This window comes from Zootoca vivipara, chromosome 3 (assembly GCF_963506605.1).
Source record: "Zootoca vivipara chromosome 3, rZooViv1.1, whole genome shotgun sequence".
NCBI classification, from domain to species: Eukaryota; Metazoa; Chordata; class Lepidosauria; order Squamata; family Lacertidae; genus Zootoca; species Zootoca vivipara.
Genome location: NC_083278.1, coordinates 57,806,037 through 57,821,165, shown reverse-complemented (window position 1 = coordinate 57,821,165; position 15,129 = coordinate 57,806,037). Strand labels below are relative to the sequence as shown.

Below are 15,129 nucleotides of genomic sequence, written 5' to 3'. Positions count from 1 at the left end.
AATGCTATGTGTTCACTTAAGAGCAATTACATTTATTCTTCAATGGATTGGGAATGGAGGATGTCAAGTTACATGATGTCGAAAGAGATCTGAGCCAGCAAACCTCTTAAGAAATGAATCATCGCCAGTATTTCATATGGAGATTATCACTGAATCATCAATGTACAGTATATCTGTGGCATATAACAAGGCTTCAGTGATTCAATCATCATGCACTGAACAACATTGTTTAAGTACCTTCTGCAATGCATAGAAGGCACAGATTTGGTATTTGTATTTGGGGGACAGCCTGATTTTAGAAAATTTCGACAACACCTTTGCCCCCAAACTGTGATGCAATGTCTGTTAGTAAATTCTGGTCATCTGTCTGGCAGACAACAAAATGAGACAAACCTCTGATAGAAAGCAAGCATATGGGATGCTCTGTACCAACTTCAGTGATCCTAGGATTGGAGTAAGGAGGATGAAGAGTGGCAGCCAGCCAGGATTGTGTTAGTCCTTGCCAGAAAAAGTGTCCATGTAGATGCATGACCCATTCAACTCGATTCCACATCAGTGCATAACAGTGGAAGCAAACATGCATCCCAGCAAGTTTTCATCAGGTTTATTAAAATTCCATCTATTTCCTGAGCTTTAAAGAACATCCCACCCAGGTAGGTCTTACAACATTTCCTCAAGGTGCTGAAGCTTGAACTTGGGGGATTCAAGGTTTGCGAGTGGGGGAGATTAAGGGTTTTGTGTAGGGTTGCCAGACTCAATAGAGGACAGGACTTCTGTGCCTTTAATTGCCCTGCTCTCTTTTGAGTCTGGGAACCTTAAAGAGAAACCAGCAGACCCTTTGCTTGGAAATTAAACAAAGGGTCTGCTGGTTTCTCTTTAAGGTTTCCAGACTCAAAAGAGAGCAGGGCAATTAAAGGCACAGAAGTCCTGTCCACTATTGAGTCTGGCAACCCTAGTTTTGTGGGGGGGGGTTGCATTTTATTCCCACCTTTTCCTCTTGAGTTGGAGTACATGGTTCTCCCTCATTTAGTCCTCACAACAACCTTGTGAAGTAAGTTAGCCTGAGAAGCAGAAACTGGCTCTGTTGACTGCATCCCCCTCACTGGCCCCCATTGTTTCTGGATGGTTGGGGGATCATTCATAGAAGATTTAAGGGGTACAGACAGCTTAATTTGATACCACCTATAATTTGGTTTTCCAAAAAGTAACCTATTCGACATAAAGGAAGATGGACAGCTGAACAAGGATGTTAAAATGTAAACTCATAACTTTTCTCCGTGTTGCACCCACATCCTAAACACATTATGTATATGTGCCATTGAAAGTGGAGCACATTTTCAAACAAAATGGCTTAAGAGCAATCCCACTGAAAGCAAACAAAGCCAGCAACCTAATTCTAGACACACATTGGGCATCAAATCCCTTTGAAACCACAGAACATATTTCCCAATAGGAAACAATTTTTTTAAATCCTGCAAGCACCTTGCTTCAAGACAACTCCATTGAAAGAAATGGTGCTTACTTCCAAGCAGCGCTCTTCCACTTTCAATCTTTGCATTGGCAACATTCAAAAGGGACGCACTCTATACTAGAAGTCGAAGACATAGTTTGCATCTTCAGTAAAAAGTGCTCCCTATAGCATCTTCAGTACACGGGCAATTTAAAACTCTGTTTCCCACATCAATTTCCATATTAACCATGTTTGCAAATGATAATCCTAGTCTTAGGCGATAATCTTATATATATTTAGCCAACCCATTGAATTTACTTATGCACAGGAGTCTGTTTAAGTTGTTAATAGTGAAAATGTTTCAGAATCTAGTTCCTCCACCCCTATCAGTTTCTGGATTGAGCTAACATCACAAAACATCTGATTCCACAACTAATGTCACAATGCATCCACTTCCCAATCAAAACTCTCATTACATTTTGGAGGGTGGGGTGCTTTCTACAAGTTTGGCAGCCCCTGTGCTTTGTTTTTCTAGCCCTCCAAACCACCCACCCCGCAAGGACACAGTCTAGCTCTTCTTAATTATAAAAATAAACATTTCGCCGGAATCTAGGGTCAAACAATTTTGCATTGTAATGCATTGTGCCATTTTAAGGTTTGCAGATGAACAGATAATATGGTCCTGCTCAGCAGTTTCTTTTTTAAAAAAAATACTGTATTTTTAAAAAGCAACCCAAGCCACTATATGTGCTATTTTCCTTTCCTGCTAAGGACCAGTGGTTTTTTCCTTTTTTAATTGAAACAAAATATAGCAAAGCCTGTCTGAAGAAAATATATCCATAGAATATCTTTAATGTGAATTCTTTGAGAGAGATGTGACTATCGAAATAATTGATTCTAGGAATCGCAGTCTTTCACAAGAAAGGGGGGGGCACACAAAAACAGACAATGGCGAAGTCTAGATGGAGGAATCCAGAAAACAGCTCTTGAACCAGCAAGGCGTTGTTGTAGGATAGTCAAATATATACAAGTTAATAAAGTTAAATACATGCACTGTGGGATTTTTTCCCTTCTTCCTTTGGCATGGTGCATGTGGTCGTCTCTTCAGATTTAGGGTGTGTTTTTATTCCTCACGGGGAAGCGATCTGGTCGGCTCCTTCATTTCTCACCACCGCCAGTCCTGCACACCAGTAAGCCCACATACTCTTGCATGCACAGGCAGAAACCCCTGCATGCAAACAAGGTTGTTGTTCCCAGGCTTGGACATCTTGGGTCAGGATGCTGTAGGGCCACACAACCGAGTGGTGCTCCCTGTTTCTTTCAGCTCGTTCTCCGGTTTGCCAGCAACCATAAAGGGCCAAGTCTGGAGGCATAAAGGGTGGGGGACAGAAAAACCAGAATAAGAGGGAAAGGAGAGATAGGGAGAGAGAGAGATCAGTGTGCTTTAATGGTGTAGCACTTGGACGGCGATAAAGCAAAGCCAACTGTCAGAATTTCATAGACTACCCAGGTGTTCTTTCTAAACAATGAGAAGAAGTGGTTAGACTAGACAGTCTCAGCTACTGAGCGTAACCAGGTCTTTAAGATGGCTCCGCCGTATTGTCTGGAATCACAGCGCAAAGACAAAACCCTTGGTCCATAAAAGCATCTCTTTCTCTCTCTCTCTTTGCGCGCGCTCTCTCCCTCTCACCATAGTTCTCTGTAATCCTCTGGGTGACGGGTCACGCTTTATTTATCCTCGATAGCAAAATGTGCCACGTTTGATTAGAAATGATAATGTTTCCCTAAAGCATATAATTGACACGGCTCACAAAGGCAGATTGTGGTAGACAGATTTAAAACCTGTCCATTCTCTACTGGGTAACGTCAAGGCACGGCTGCTGCTTTGTTTTGAAAATGATAACAGCGCTATCTGGTTCTAAAAGCGTTTCAGAATTGGCCATTTCGTTTCTCTTCCACGATATACTTGGCTTTTGGTTTCCAAAAAGTTCCTTTGAGGTGAAAAGCCCTTCAGTTGAACGCACTGGGTGTGTAAATTTTAAAACTGCAAAATCCCATTATATCCACTGCATTTCTTTCCAAACATAAAGCGTTACAATTACTTGAGGTTTTTAAAAAATGTGCAAATACTTATAATTTAAAAATCTGCTTTTTGTGCTTGTTACAGCAATCGCAGCACTACCATCTTATGGTTTAGAATAATATTAAACAATAATACAATAACGATCAAATTAACATAGTCCGGTCATATTATATAACAAAAATCTTATCTTCAATCAGAACATATTTTGGAAACATTTTTTGTGCTTCGTTGCTTTCTGATTAATGGGGCATCTTTTTGCTAAAATAATTATACTCATATAAGTATGAACACCAATATTATGTTAATTTTTGTTAATAACGAATACATTTTAATTAAAAAAGGATTCTGTTAATATTAACATATTTAATTGCAGCTGCTGTTTTTGTAATCGTTTTTGCTTATATAAAAAATGACTACTTTTTAAATTTTCCAGAACTACAATTTTTATGAAAAATAGAGAAAGGAATGCATTTTTTTCCCATGGCACTCATTCATTTAATATAAAAAGTCTTGGACGTTTAAAACCTGGGGGAATGGAGTTTGTTCCACTGAGCTGTAAGTATTTGTTTTTGTGTTTTAAAAACATAAACCATTTTAGTCGCTGCAGCAAGCTATTGAGTTTGCTACCCTGTCCCCACCTACCTGGGACTAAGCCCCATGGGATTTACATTTGAGTAACCACTAGACAGGTATTGGATTGCACTGTAAGAAATGCTAAATATTTCAATTCCTGGGGACATAACTGGCTGCCCACCCACCCGCGAAACGGGGTTTTAAATATATATATATTTAGTTGCCCCATTTAGAATCTCCCCCTGTCCTCTTAGCTATCTGAAGGTGGGATGCAGAAGGTTCCCAAACATTCAAAGCCACCCTAATCCTACTCCCCCTCCCCTTACTGGATCCAGTGCTCAGAAATGGGAAGGTGTGTCATCGCCCGTGACCCCCGGACAACTGGAATTAACAGACACTCCTGACGACAGAACATGAAAATAATGGGGCAGCTGCACGCTGACCTTTAAAATTCGTTTGTTGTTGTTTCATCTTGAACTTCCAATAATAAAAGTTACGACGTAGGGCAGGAAATAGACACGGGAGGTCGCGCATCCCGACGTTCGACGTCCTTCAGTGTATTAATCGGGCGTCCCTCGCAGTTCCTCGGCGAGAGAAGCGCATCTCGCCGTTTGAATAACACAAAGCCGGTGGCCCAAGTGCCTAACCTAATTCTGTGGCGCCCACCCAAGCCCCAAACTTCAATCCTGAGCGAGAGGGAGGTGAGAAAGGACTGGCTCTGAAAGAGCCTCGCTGCGTCTGAAGCAGGCTGCCACCCAGGGTCTACTCACCAAAGGCGACTAGAGAGGACTTAATGCGAAGTAGCATCCCTCTCCCCTCCCTGCAATTACCCCGGGGTGATCCAGCTCGGGGGGAATAAATAGGAAGGGAGGAAATTCCCAGCCTAACCGTTCCAGGCAGTATGCGACGAATTTTTTAAGCAGAACACCAAGCGTGGTTGGGGTTGCTTGTTTTTTTAATTATGTATTTTGTGTTCTTTTTTTGTATTTTTCCTGTTGTGAACAGGAAATTCTGGGCTTTTCAGAGGAAGGGCGGTATACAAATTTAATAAATAACAACAGCAACAACAACAACTTGGGTAGGCCTACAGAGAGCTGAGCTCAGGGAATGACAGCTCCTCCGAATAAATAAAGGAGCAGAGCAGCCAAGCGAGGTTTGCTATGCGAGGTGTTATTCTCAGAACCCCTCGAGAGCAAGCGCATCGAGGGATCTTTGGGGCGCCCCACAGCTCCTGCCCGGTTTGTGTCAAGTGGGGCGGGGACTGCTCTCCCGTTTCCTCCCACGGAATCGGGGTCGCCTTTAGGTCAAACACGTCCGTGGTGGTGGTAGTGGTGGTGTGTGCTTTGATAAAAGAGGCTTTCGTGCCGTCGGGGCAACACTTGGAGGGGGGGCAGAAGACCAGGGCCTCCACTCAGCGGAATGACCAGGGCTGATGGACCACGTTTCCAAGCAAGGACGGTAACGTACCGTTGTTACTTAAAAACAACAGACGGGGAGGGCCGGGGATCGTAAAGTCTCTGCGTCTAAAAAGAAACCTCAGCCTCCCGGAGCTGATGGATCGGGCTGCCTGTAAGCCTGCAGCAACCGACGTGACGCCCCCCTCCCTCTCAAGCGGAGGTGGTGGGAAAGGGGAGGAGGGCAGAGCTGGAGGTATGGGCTGCTTTGCACGAAGGGGCCTGCCAGGACTCCGAACTGGTCCCGGGCGCTGCCTCCCTGCCCGCTGCCTTCCTTCCGTGGGGGGGGGGGCGCTCTCCCTTCCGGGCCGCTTACCAGGTTGACGGGGTGGATGTAGCCGTTCTCGTACTTGTCGCTGGCCAGGATCTGCCGGAGGTGCGCGATGTAGCTGGAGGCCAGGCGCAGCGTGTCCAGCTTGGAGAGCTTGGTGTCCGGCGGCACCCAGGGCAAGGTGGTCTTGAGGCGGGAGAAGGCTTTGCTCAGCACCCGCATGCGGGCGCGCTCGCGGGCGTTGGCCGCGTTCCGCTGGACCTGCTTGCCCTCGGGGCCCAGCGCCCCGACGCCGCCCAGCGGGCTCTTCTTGCCCGGCGCCTTCTTCCGCTTGCCCGACGAGGGGGCGCCGCCTCGGCCCTTGGCAGGGGAGACCCGATCGCCGCCTCCGACTGAGCCCTCGTCGTTGCTCTCGTGGCAGCGGTGGGGAGCCGGAGGCGCCGGCAGAGACCGAGGCGTCGGGGAGCAGCTGTCCATCTTCAGGCTGCCGTCGCATTCCAGCATCTCCCCCTCGGGAAGGTCTTCTGCATCGCTCAGGGAGCCCGTGGACATGGTGGTGGCAACGGGAAGGGGGGGCAGCGGCGGCAGATGCCACCTGGGCGGAGTGGGGAGAGGGAAGGGAGTGGGCAGCCGCAGGCGGGTGAGCCCGCCGCGCCTCGGATCCCCTCCTGGACCTCCCTCCCTCGCCCGCCTTCGGACGGTGAGAGGGAAGCTGCGAGGAGTTCGACGAGGCGGACACCGGAGTCATTTATCCTGGGGGGGATGGATGGGGAGCCGGCCGGCCCAGGGGAGGGGCTTCCCCGGGACTGGCCACGGCCCCTGCCTGCTCAAGCCAGTCTCTCCCCACCCTCGTTCCTGGGTGAAGCAAGAGGGACTCCCGAAGTAGATCAGGGACAGGAGAACTTCTTAGCAGGGCTGCCATCTTCTTCACTTCCCTTGGATTTTGTCTCTCTCTGCTTGGGGGCTACTGCGTCACCCAGTCTAGCTCCTTGAATGTCTCCCTAGAGGTGAGCTTTTCTAAGAACAGGCCTTGTTGCTTTCAGAACTGAATGGAGGTCTCCTATTTCAAATATCACGACTATCTCTTCTTTTTTGCCAAATGGATCCAATGCCAAGCTTTCTCTCTCTCTTTCTACCAGCATACTGAGAGAAACTGTAATATTTTGCTCTTGAGCATTCAAGCAGTTTTCTGTCATTACAACGACCCAGTGGACCCATGGAGCAATGAGGTTTGTGAGGGAAGCAGAGAGAGGAACTTGTCTCAGTGGAGCTGAAATTGATGGTGTGGACCTTGCACATAATTTGCCCTGCTTCTTCTTCTTCCAGGCATTCAGGCCAAAGATAGGTACAGCAGCACAACCCATTAAAGCACTAGCCATTTGCCCTCAAGATGGTGTAAACTTAAATTAATGTCTGCCCTAGTTTCTGTTGGGCTACAACCTGTATTGGGTTGCCACAACAACAACAACAACAACAACAACAACAACAACAACAACAACATACTCAGAAGTGCAGGGGTAGCTAACTTGGTGTCTTCCAGAGGTTCCCATCAGCTCCAGCCAGCATGGTCAAGGGTAGAGAATGATGAAAGTTGTAGTCCCTGCAATAGTGAATGGTGCTGAAATGTTACACTGGTATTCTAGTGTCAGTGTGAAGTCAGTTCTAAAGTTAGTACGCCTTCTGAATAGTTCCATCATGGGAACTGTTTCTCTGTGTTGGAAATCATGGCTATTGTCCGAAGGAAAATTGTGGCTTTAATCTGAGACTCCTGGGTTTTTGGGTCAACTCGCATAGGGTCAGTCTTGTGTGTCTGATTATTGGAGGATGCCACTTTTTTTGTTCACAAGTAAATTTGCAGGGAAGAGGAGTTTGAAACCCAGAAGCTGGCTTGAGTCGTGATTAAGACCTACAGTTTGGAGCCAAGGGATCTGGATATTGTTCATCAGCTTCACTATGGACTTCCTGGACGACCTTTGGCAAGTCAGTTTAACCTCTCAGGGTTTGAGTTTCCCCATCTGTGAAATGGGAATGATAGATACTAGAGTTTCACTTATTAACAGCTGTGGTGTGAGATGTAATTCATCAATGTTTTGCTGGAAATCTAGAGCTCTTCCCCTGTGTACTGCTGACGTAAATGTAGAATGAAGTGTTTTAAAAATATTTTCTTTGATGCTACATTATTTAAACACACAAAGAAACCTTCCCTCTCCTATCCTAAAATAAAAAGTAAAATAAAAGCCTAAACAGATGATTACCTATTGTACATTTAAAAGATTGTGTAATGAGTTGCCTTTAAACCAAAATGTCATGTCAAGTAACAACTTCCTTCTTCCAATATCTATATACCGGATTTATGGTTATATTTATCTGGCTCTTTTATATGCCTGGAAAAGATGTGTGTAAGATCCACTTCCTGGGGGATGGCATTTGAATAAACAAATAGGGCTCTATCTAGTTCACTGTGAGTGCAGCATGCTCTCACACACAAAGGGATCCCCATAGGACAGGAATGTGAAAGGAGAATGTTAGCCGCTTTGAGACTCCTTTGGGTAGTGATAAAGCGGGATATCAAATCCAAACTCCTCCTCCTCCTCCTCCTCCTCCTCCTCCTCCTCCTCCTCCTCCTCCTCCTCCTCCTCCTCCTCCTCCTCCTCCTCCTCTTCCCCCCACTGGCCATACTGGCTGGTGCTGATGGGACAGAAATATAGTGTCCTGATCAAGGGACGTAATAGTTCCACTCTATTTTGCCTTGGTCAGACCACACCTGGAGTCCTGTGTCCAGTTCTGGGCAACACAATTTAAGAAGGATGTTGACAAGCTGGAATGTGTGCAGAGAAGATGATCAAGGGTCTGGAAACCAAGCTTGATGAGGAATGGTTGAGGGGGTTCGGTATGTCTAACCTGATAAAGAGGAGTCTGAGAGGAGATATATGAGAGGCATCTTCAATGTGGTGGTAACATTAGATGGAACAAGCTTGTTTTCACCCGCTCCGGAGGTTAGGATCTGAACCAATGGCATCCAGTTACAAAGGGAGATTCTGGCTTAACATCAGGAAGAACATTCTGATTGTAAGAACCGTTTGACAGTGGATCAGACTCTCTTGGAGGGGCCGTGAACTCTCCTTCACTGGAAGTTTTTAAGCTGAGGTTGGTTGGCCATCTGTCATGCATGATCTAGTTGAGGAGGCTGGATCTGCTGCCCCTGTGCATCCTGCTGCCTGAGGCAGCCACCTCACCCTGCCACCCCTACCTTAGCACATCATCTCAGTCCTGTCTATTCCCTTCCCATGGCACCAGTGACAAAAGGCCATTGTGCAGAACAGGAGGCCACATTTTGGGGTTTATTTTGGCATGGTACACCTAAAAGAATCTGCTATACTAGCCACATCCCCCTTTCTATTTTGCCCCACATCTGTGTCCTATATCTGCATATACTGAAGTTCTCGGATGTTATTTGGCCCTCAGCTTATGCTTTACTGGTCACAAGATTGGATCCAGGGACTGAACCTGATCACATGCTGTATTTGAATCTTGCCAACTATATGATAACTGTATGATGTGGAACTGGATTCGGAGAATTAATTCCCCCCCCCCCCCGACGAGAAAGATGTTATAATGATTAAGTGATAATAGAGAGTGCCCAAAGAACTCACAAGAGGTGATGGTCTTCATCACCCTTCATATAAACTAGATCCACATTCAACCAGTGTTGTTTCGGAGGTTTGGTGAGCATACCAAGAGAGGAGCCAGCTATACTTTGGCTGCTTCAGGAGACCCAGTTCCATGGAGATCTCAGCATTTAAAAGTGTGCTTGTGCTGGGAGAAAGGTTGTTGCATGATATTGATCCTCCTCCTTAATAATGAGCAACAAAACTACCTTACCTCTTTATCTGCATGTGCTTCATTCAGCCATGGAAAACACCAAAGAGCAAAGAGTGAGATTGAACCCCTTGCTATTTCAGTGCAAGCTAACATGCTCCATGCACTGGCTAACACCTTCCATTCACTCCCCTTAGGCTCCAACCCTAGGCAGGCTTACCTGAGAGTAAGTCCCATTAAACTTAATGAGTCTTTCTTCTGAGTCAACACATCGACAAGTGTTAGCTTCATGTGATGCAGTCTGTTTGTGTTTTCACTGTACTTTTAACTAAACAGACTGTCAGCATTTCAGGCTTAATTAATTATTAGGAATTGTTACTTTAGACCATCCCTTCTTCCAGCCGCCCCCCTTTAAATTGCTAATCATCAGGTCTGAGATTTATGGTCTTTCTTATTTTATGTGCCTGATTGTTGTTTGTGCAGGTGGACCTCTAAATGGCCGTTTTCCACAGCCAAGATTTATGATCCAAGTGATTGATACCAGAAACTTGTACGAGGAGCCTCCCTCAGTTTGAGGATGACCAAAATATCAGGTAGACAGTCGCTCATGTAATTGAACATGAGCAGGCTGAAGTGATGGCACACAAAGTGAAAGTTTCTTACCCAGAACTCTAGTGGACAATTGAGTTCTTGGATACTTTCATGCATGGCTGTTTAAGCTGAGATAAAGGCTCGCAAGAGTCTTGATTCGACATAAAAGTTAACAACAGAGGTTTCTACCACTGGGGGCCCATCCCTAAATCCTTTCAAGTACCAGTAGCATGTAATGGAGGAGGGTGTAGCGTTGAAAATTCAAGAGCAGGAAATACGGAATGTCTTGAGCTGTATCAAAACATGAATTTAGCATTATTTCACAAACAACCCAGATTTTTTAAAGGTCAATATTCTGAAAGAGTCTGCTTGGACAAATTGCTAATATTCAGTTTATGCATCTTGAATTACCTTTTAAAAATAAAATAATATGATTTCTTCTTCTTCTTCTTCTTCTTCTTCTTCTTCTTCTTCTTCTTCTTCTTCTTCTTCTGTGTGGTTAAAAAAAAAGTACACGTGTACATAGGCACGTGTTCAATGTGCACATGACTTGAATCCAAATGTGGTAGAAGTGCCACTGATATAAGCGAATGTTTTACAATTACAGTGAGAATGCAGCATTTTGCCAGCTAGAATACAGTCCATTGCGGCATGCTTGCAAGCAGCCATGGATTCAGTGAGTTGGCAGGTCCAGTTCAGAACAGCATTTATTAGTGATTCCATAACCTGACCTTTGCACACTACTGCAATTTTGCTAATGTCACATCTGAAATTGATTACAATATTACATACCATATACAGTCATACCTCGGGTTACAGATGCTTCAGGTTGCGTCTATTCAGGTTGTGTCCCGCACCGAACCCGGAAGTACCGGAACGGGTTACTTCTGGGTTTCGGCGCTTGGGCATGCACAGAAGAGCTAAATTGCGCTTTGCGCATGCGCAGAAGCGCTGAATCGAGACCTGCGTGTGCGCAGACGTGGCGCTGCGGGTTGCGAACTCTGCGGGTTGCGAATGTGCCTCCCTCACGGATCACGTTTGCAACCTGAGCATCCACTGTAATACATCTGGTTTTACAGTCGGGCCTCAACTAGGTTTCTCCACAACAAGGAGTGTGGCCTTATGTCATATGAAAGAAAGAATAGCCACACTGAGCTGTAGGCAATCTTAAAAATGCCCAGTACAGCTAAAAGGTTTGACATGCTTTCCACACAGAGTCACAGTGATGTCATCAGAGCACAGCAGAGGCTGCAGGTTTCTTAAGCACAATGCTGAATCTGACCTTAGTGACGAGCATAGCTCCGCTGGTAGAGCACGAGACTCTTAATCTCAGGGTCGTGGGTTTGAACCCCATGTTGAGCAAAAGATGCCTGCCTTGCAGGGGGTTAATTGGCCCTTGTGGTCCCTTCCAACTCCGCAGTTCTATGAAATATTTATAAAATATTTTACCGCACTAAATGTTGCATTTCCTCCTTCCAAATATTCAGAAAAGCCTTAGAGTGTGTTTGGGGCAGGGGAGTGACTCCAGTGTTTCACGACAACTTATAACCCAAAGATTAAAAGTGTTTTGATTCTGAATCTCTCTTTACATGCTGTTTCTATGTTGGCAAATCCTTTACATTTTTGTGGTTTACGAGCATGATGAAACCCGTTGATAAGAAATCATTCGTTGGGTTTCCTTCCCAGCAATTAGACTTGGATATAGTTCTGAAAGATGATTCCAGCTTCTTAGAGACATAGAACTACAAATTCCAAACCCTGGTTCTATCACCAGCTAAGGCATAATGCCTTAAATCAATTGAGGACTACTACTTGGGGCCTGGCCGGTTTGCCACCAAGCACATCCGCAAGAGACCTGCTGGTTCAGCGCAAAGGCCTAAAGTCTAGCATCCTGTTTCCCACACTGACCAGACAGATGCTTCTGGAAACTCACAAGCAGGGTCTGAAGACAATAGCTCTTCCCAGCTGTTGCTCCCCAGTAACTGCTGTTCACACATGAAGCAGCCACCTTGCTGAAGCTAAGCAGAACTGGGCCTGGTCAGTATCCAGATGGGAGATTGCCTGGGAACCCTATGGATGCTGCCTTGAATCCCAAGATAGGGGGAAATGCAAGAGATAGAAATGTACAAAATGCACACACAACATGGTGGTTCCTTCCCTGTAAGTATCCTTATCAGCCATTGATGATACACCTAGCCTCCATGAATACGTTAATCCCCTTTAAAAACTATCTAAACTAGTAGCCATCAACACATCTTGTAGCCATGAATCCCAGACATTAACTATGTGTGTTGTAGGGGGAAAATGCTGCATCTGGTCCATTCTGAATCTACTCCCAAACAATTTACTGGGCGAACCTGCTACATTCTAGTATTACATAGAGGCGAGAGGATTTTACTTGTTCCATTATTTTTCAGTAGATCCACTCGGTCTTGTCTTCTGCTGCTCACTACGACCTGAGTTAATGAGAAATTAAATTTTATTCTTGATGAGGCTTGGGGGCCAGCACAGAATAGTAACTCACTCTTCCAGCCACGCCACACCTCTGAGTCAGTCTCTGGGAGCTGGCCTCCTGGGTCATAATTCTTCCTCATAAAGAGGCCACAAGCCAGGTATTTAGCTGATATAATGCATACATTGCACACACTGCTTCAAGTGTCACTCATCATGAATTCTTGCTCGGCAAATGCGGTCTAGAATTAGAACACATGCAGTTTCTTGCAGCATTCATTTTCATTGGCATATTTGCACACACACTGCCCTCAAACGCTACCAATGTTCATGTGTGGGTTGATAAAACACAGCAACCTCCCCCTGCCCCCCATATCAATGTGATTGTGTGGAGAACTTTCTGACAGTAAGAGCTGTTTGACAGTGGAATGGACTCCCTTTTAAGGAGTCTTTTAAGGAGGCATAGCCATCTGTCATGGAGGTTTTAGTTGAGATTCCTGCATTGGAAGTGGGTTGGACTCAATGACCCTCAGGGTCCTGTCCAACTTCCCTTCCAACTCTACAATTCTATGCTTCATATATATATATATATATATATATATATATATATATATATATATGCACTGTTTTTACTGGAATCTAGTAAAATAAGAACACAACTACAGTCTGCCTAGTGCAGTGTTAGGATTTCACAATGGCCTACATTACAAGATGCCCATTGGACTCCCATAAACAGGATATGTGTGCAGTTGCCTTCTCCTGCTCACGATCTCCAGTGACTGGTATTCAAAAGCATACTGGAGACAATATAGCTATCATAACTAATAACTATTTATAGCCCTTTTTTTGTAGGATTCTATCAATTCACACAACTATACATCAGCAAAGCACTGCACGCAAAGAAGCTTGATGCAGCGGTATGTGTGATCACATCGTGATATTGTGTGCGGGGTGGTTTTTTAATATTTGGAATATTTAGCAATATATACATGTACAATGTTTATGAGATGGGTATGCAAATAGAAATGAGCTAAAGGAAATGGTAGCAAGCTGTGTGCACAGAGATTTCTGCACACTATTCAGATTCAAAATTCAGGTGATGGATTCCTAATGGATTGGGGATTACCGTATGTTAACAAGACAGAAAACCCTTCTGATATGCAGATGAAAACAAATGAGTCAGGGTACATCCCTCTACCCAAATTATTGCCTAGGTAAATTTGGAGGTCCAAAAACTGGGCAAACAACTGGATCAGGAGAATTTCAGAAGCATCCCTATGTGGATTTCCATAGGCTATCTAAACCTGCAAACGTAGTTCATTCTATGCCTGAATCATAAGCCTGAATCTGGCAACTTTCAAAATGCCAAAGCAATATAAATATCCTCAGCATGAAAAAAAACCATTGTTAGTTAGAACCAGATTAGTTAGAATACTACGGAGGATTTAAGCTAAATAGGCTTTAACTGAGGCGATGCAAAAAGAAAAAGAAAAGCCAGGGCTGGTAACATTATAGCAGAAATAGCAAATGACCTTAGTAAATTACTCAGAAGTCCCTTGGCTCCCCAGGAAGGAAAATAAAGCACTATTTAAAAGTTTCCTGTAATCCTTCCGCTTGTGGATGACACTGGAGTCTCCGAGGAGATCTGTCATAGGTTAGACTAACCGTTAGAGTGTTTTCTTACACCTTTGTTATAGCTGGACCCTCCTCTACAAAACGACTAATTCTGGTAATTTCTCCTGCATTTTAACAACTAATGCAATTCTACAGTGCAATTCAGAGTTTGTGTACATGTTTCATTTTTAGAGGTAACTTATATGTTTATGTTTAAGTCTCCTCTACGCAATGGCTGCTCAACATGCTTCTTTAAAGTGAAGGTAAAGGAGAGTCAGCCAGTCTCCAGCAAAGTGCATTGGTAAAAACTGCAAGCTAAGATTAATTTACCCCTGGGGGAATGATACTGAGGTTGGTGATGATATCTTGAGAGGTGACTGAACCTTTGCCAGAAAGACAGGCAAAGTCATGCCAAAGTAATCTTTCAGTCCACCATTTTGATTCAAAATGGTGGCTGGCATCCAAATGCTGACAAAAACTGCTACCCTCATGCTGAGTTTTGCAACAATATCTCAAGAGGTGTCTGAACTCACAGAGAATAGATGGACAGACAGATCTACAATACTCAGTTTCTGTCACTGTTGCACGTGTTTTTACTCCGTGGTATCTACAAGTTTGCTTGCTAATTAATATAGTTTTAGTTTCATTTTACATGTGCTTAATGCTGGTTTCATATTTGTTGTTGACCCTTCATGGCTGAGCATGTTATAATAGATCTCTCCCCGCCCCCATGTCTTGGTAGGATGTCCAGAGATCAATCGCTATCAAGCATCTAGTAAATAAAGGCAACACATAAGTAAATGCTTGCTTTGCATGCTGTGCC

At 44.6% G+C, this 15,129-nt stretch overlaps 1 protein-coding gene across 1 annotated transcript; it reads right to left on the bottom strand.

Moving 5' to 3' along the window:
- Positions 1-911: 911 nt before the first annotated feature.
- TCF21 (transcription factor 21) lies at positions 912-6,532 on the bottom strand. The gene is made up of 2 exons (XM_035110668.2): positions 5,877-6,532; positions 912-2,813 (listed from the first exon to the last, which is right to left on the bottom strand). Exons 1-2 carry the CDS (start codon positions 6,381-6,383, stop codon positions 2,724-2,726), a joined length of 597 nt encoding a protein of 198 aa, XP_034966559.1. The 5' UTR covers positions 6,384-6,532; the 3' UTR covers positions 912-2,723.
- Positions 6,533-15,129: the final 8,597 nt, after the last annotated feature.

What these genes read in the sequence shown, in the direction of transcription:
- TCF21 (XM_035110668.2), bottom strand. Translation starts at nt 6,383, where the DNA reads ATGTCCACGGGCTCCCTGAGCGATGCAGAAGACCTTCCCGAGGGGGAG. An exon ending in ACATCCACCCCGTCAACCTG is followed by an intron (nt 2,814 to 5,876) that starts GTAAGCGGCCCG and finishes TTATGCCTCCAG; the next exon opens with ACTTGGCCCTTTATGGTTGC.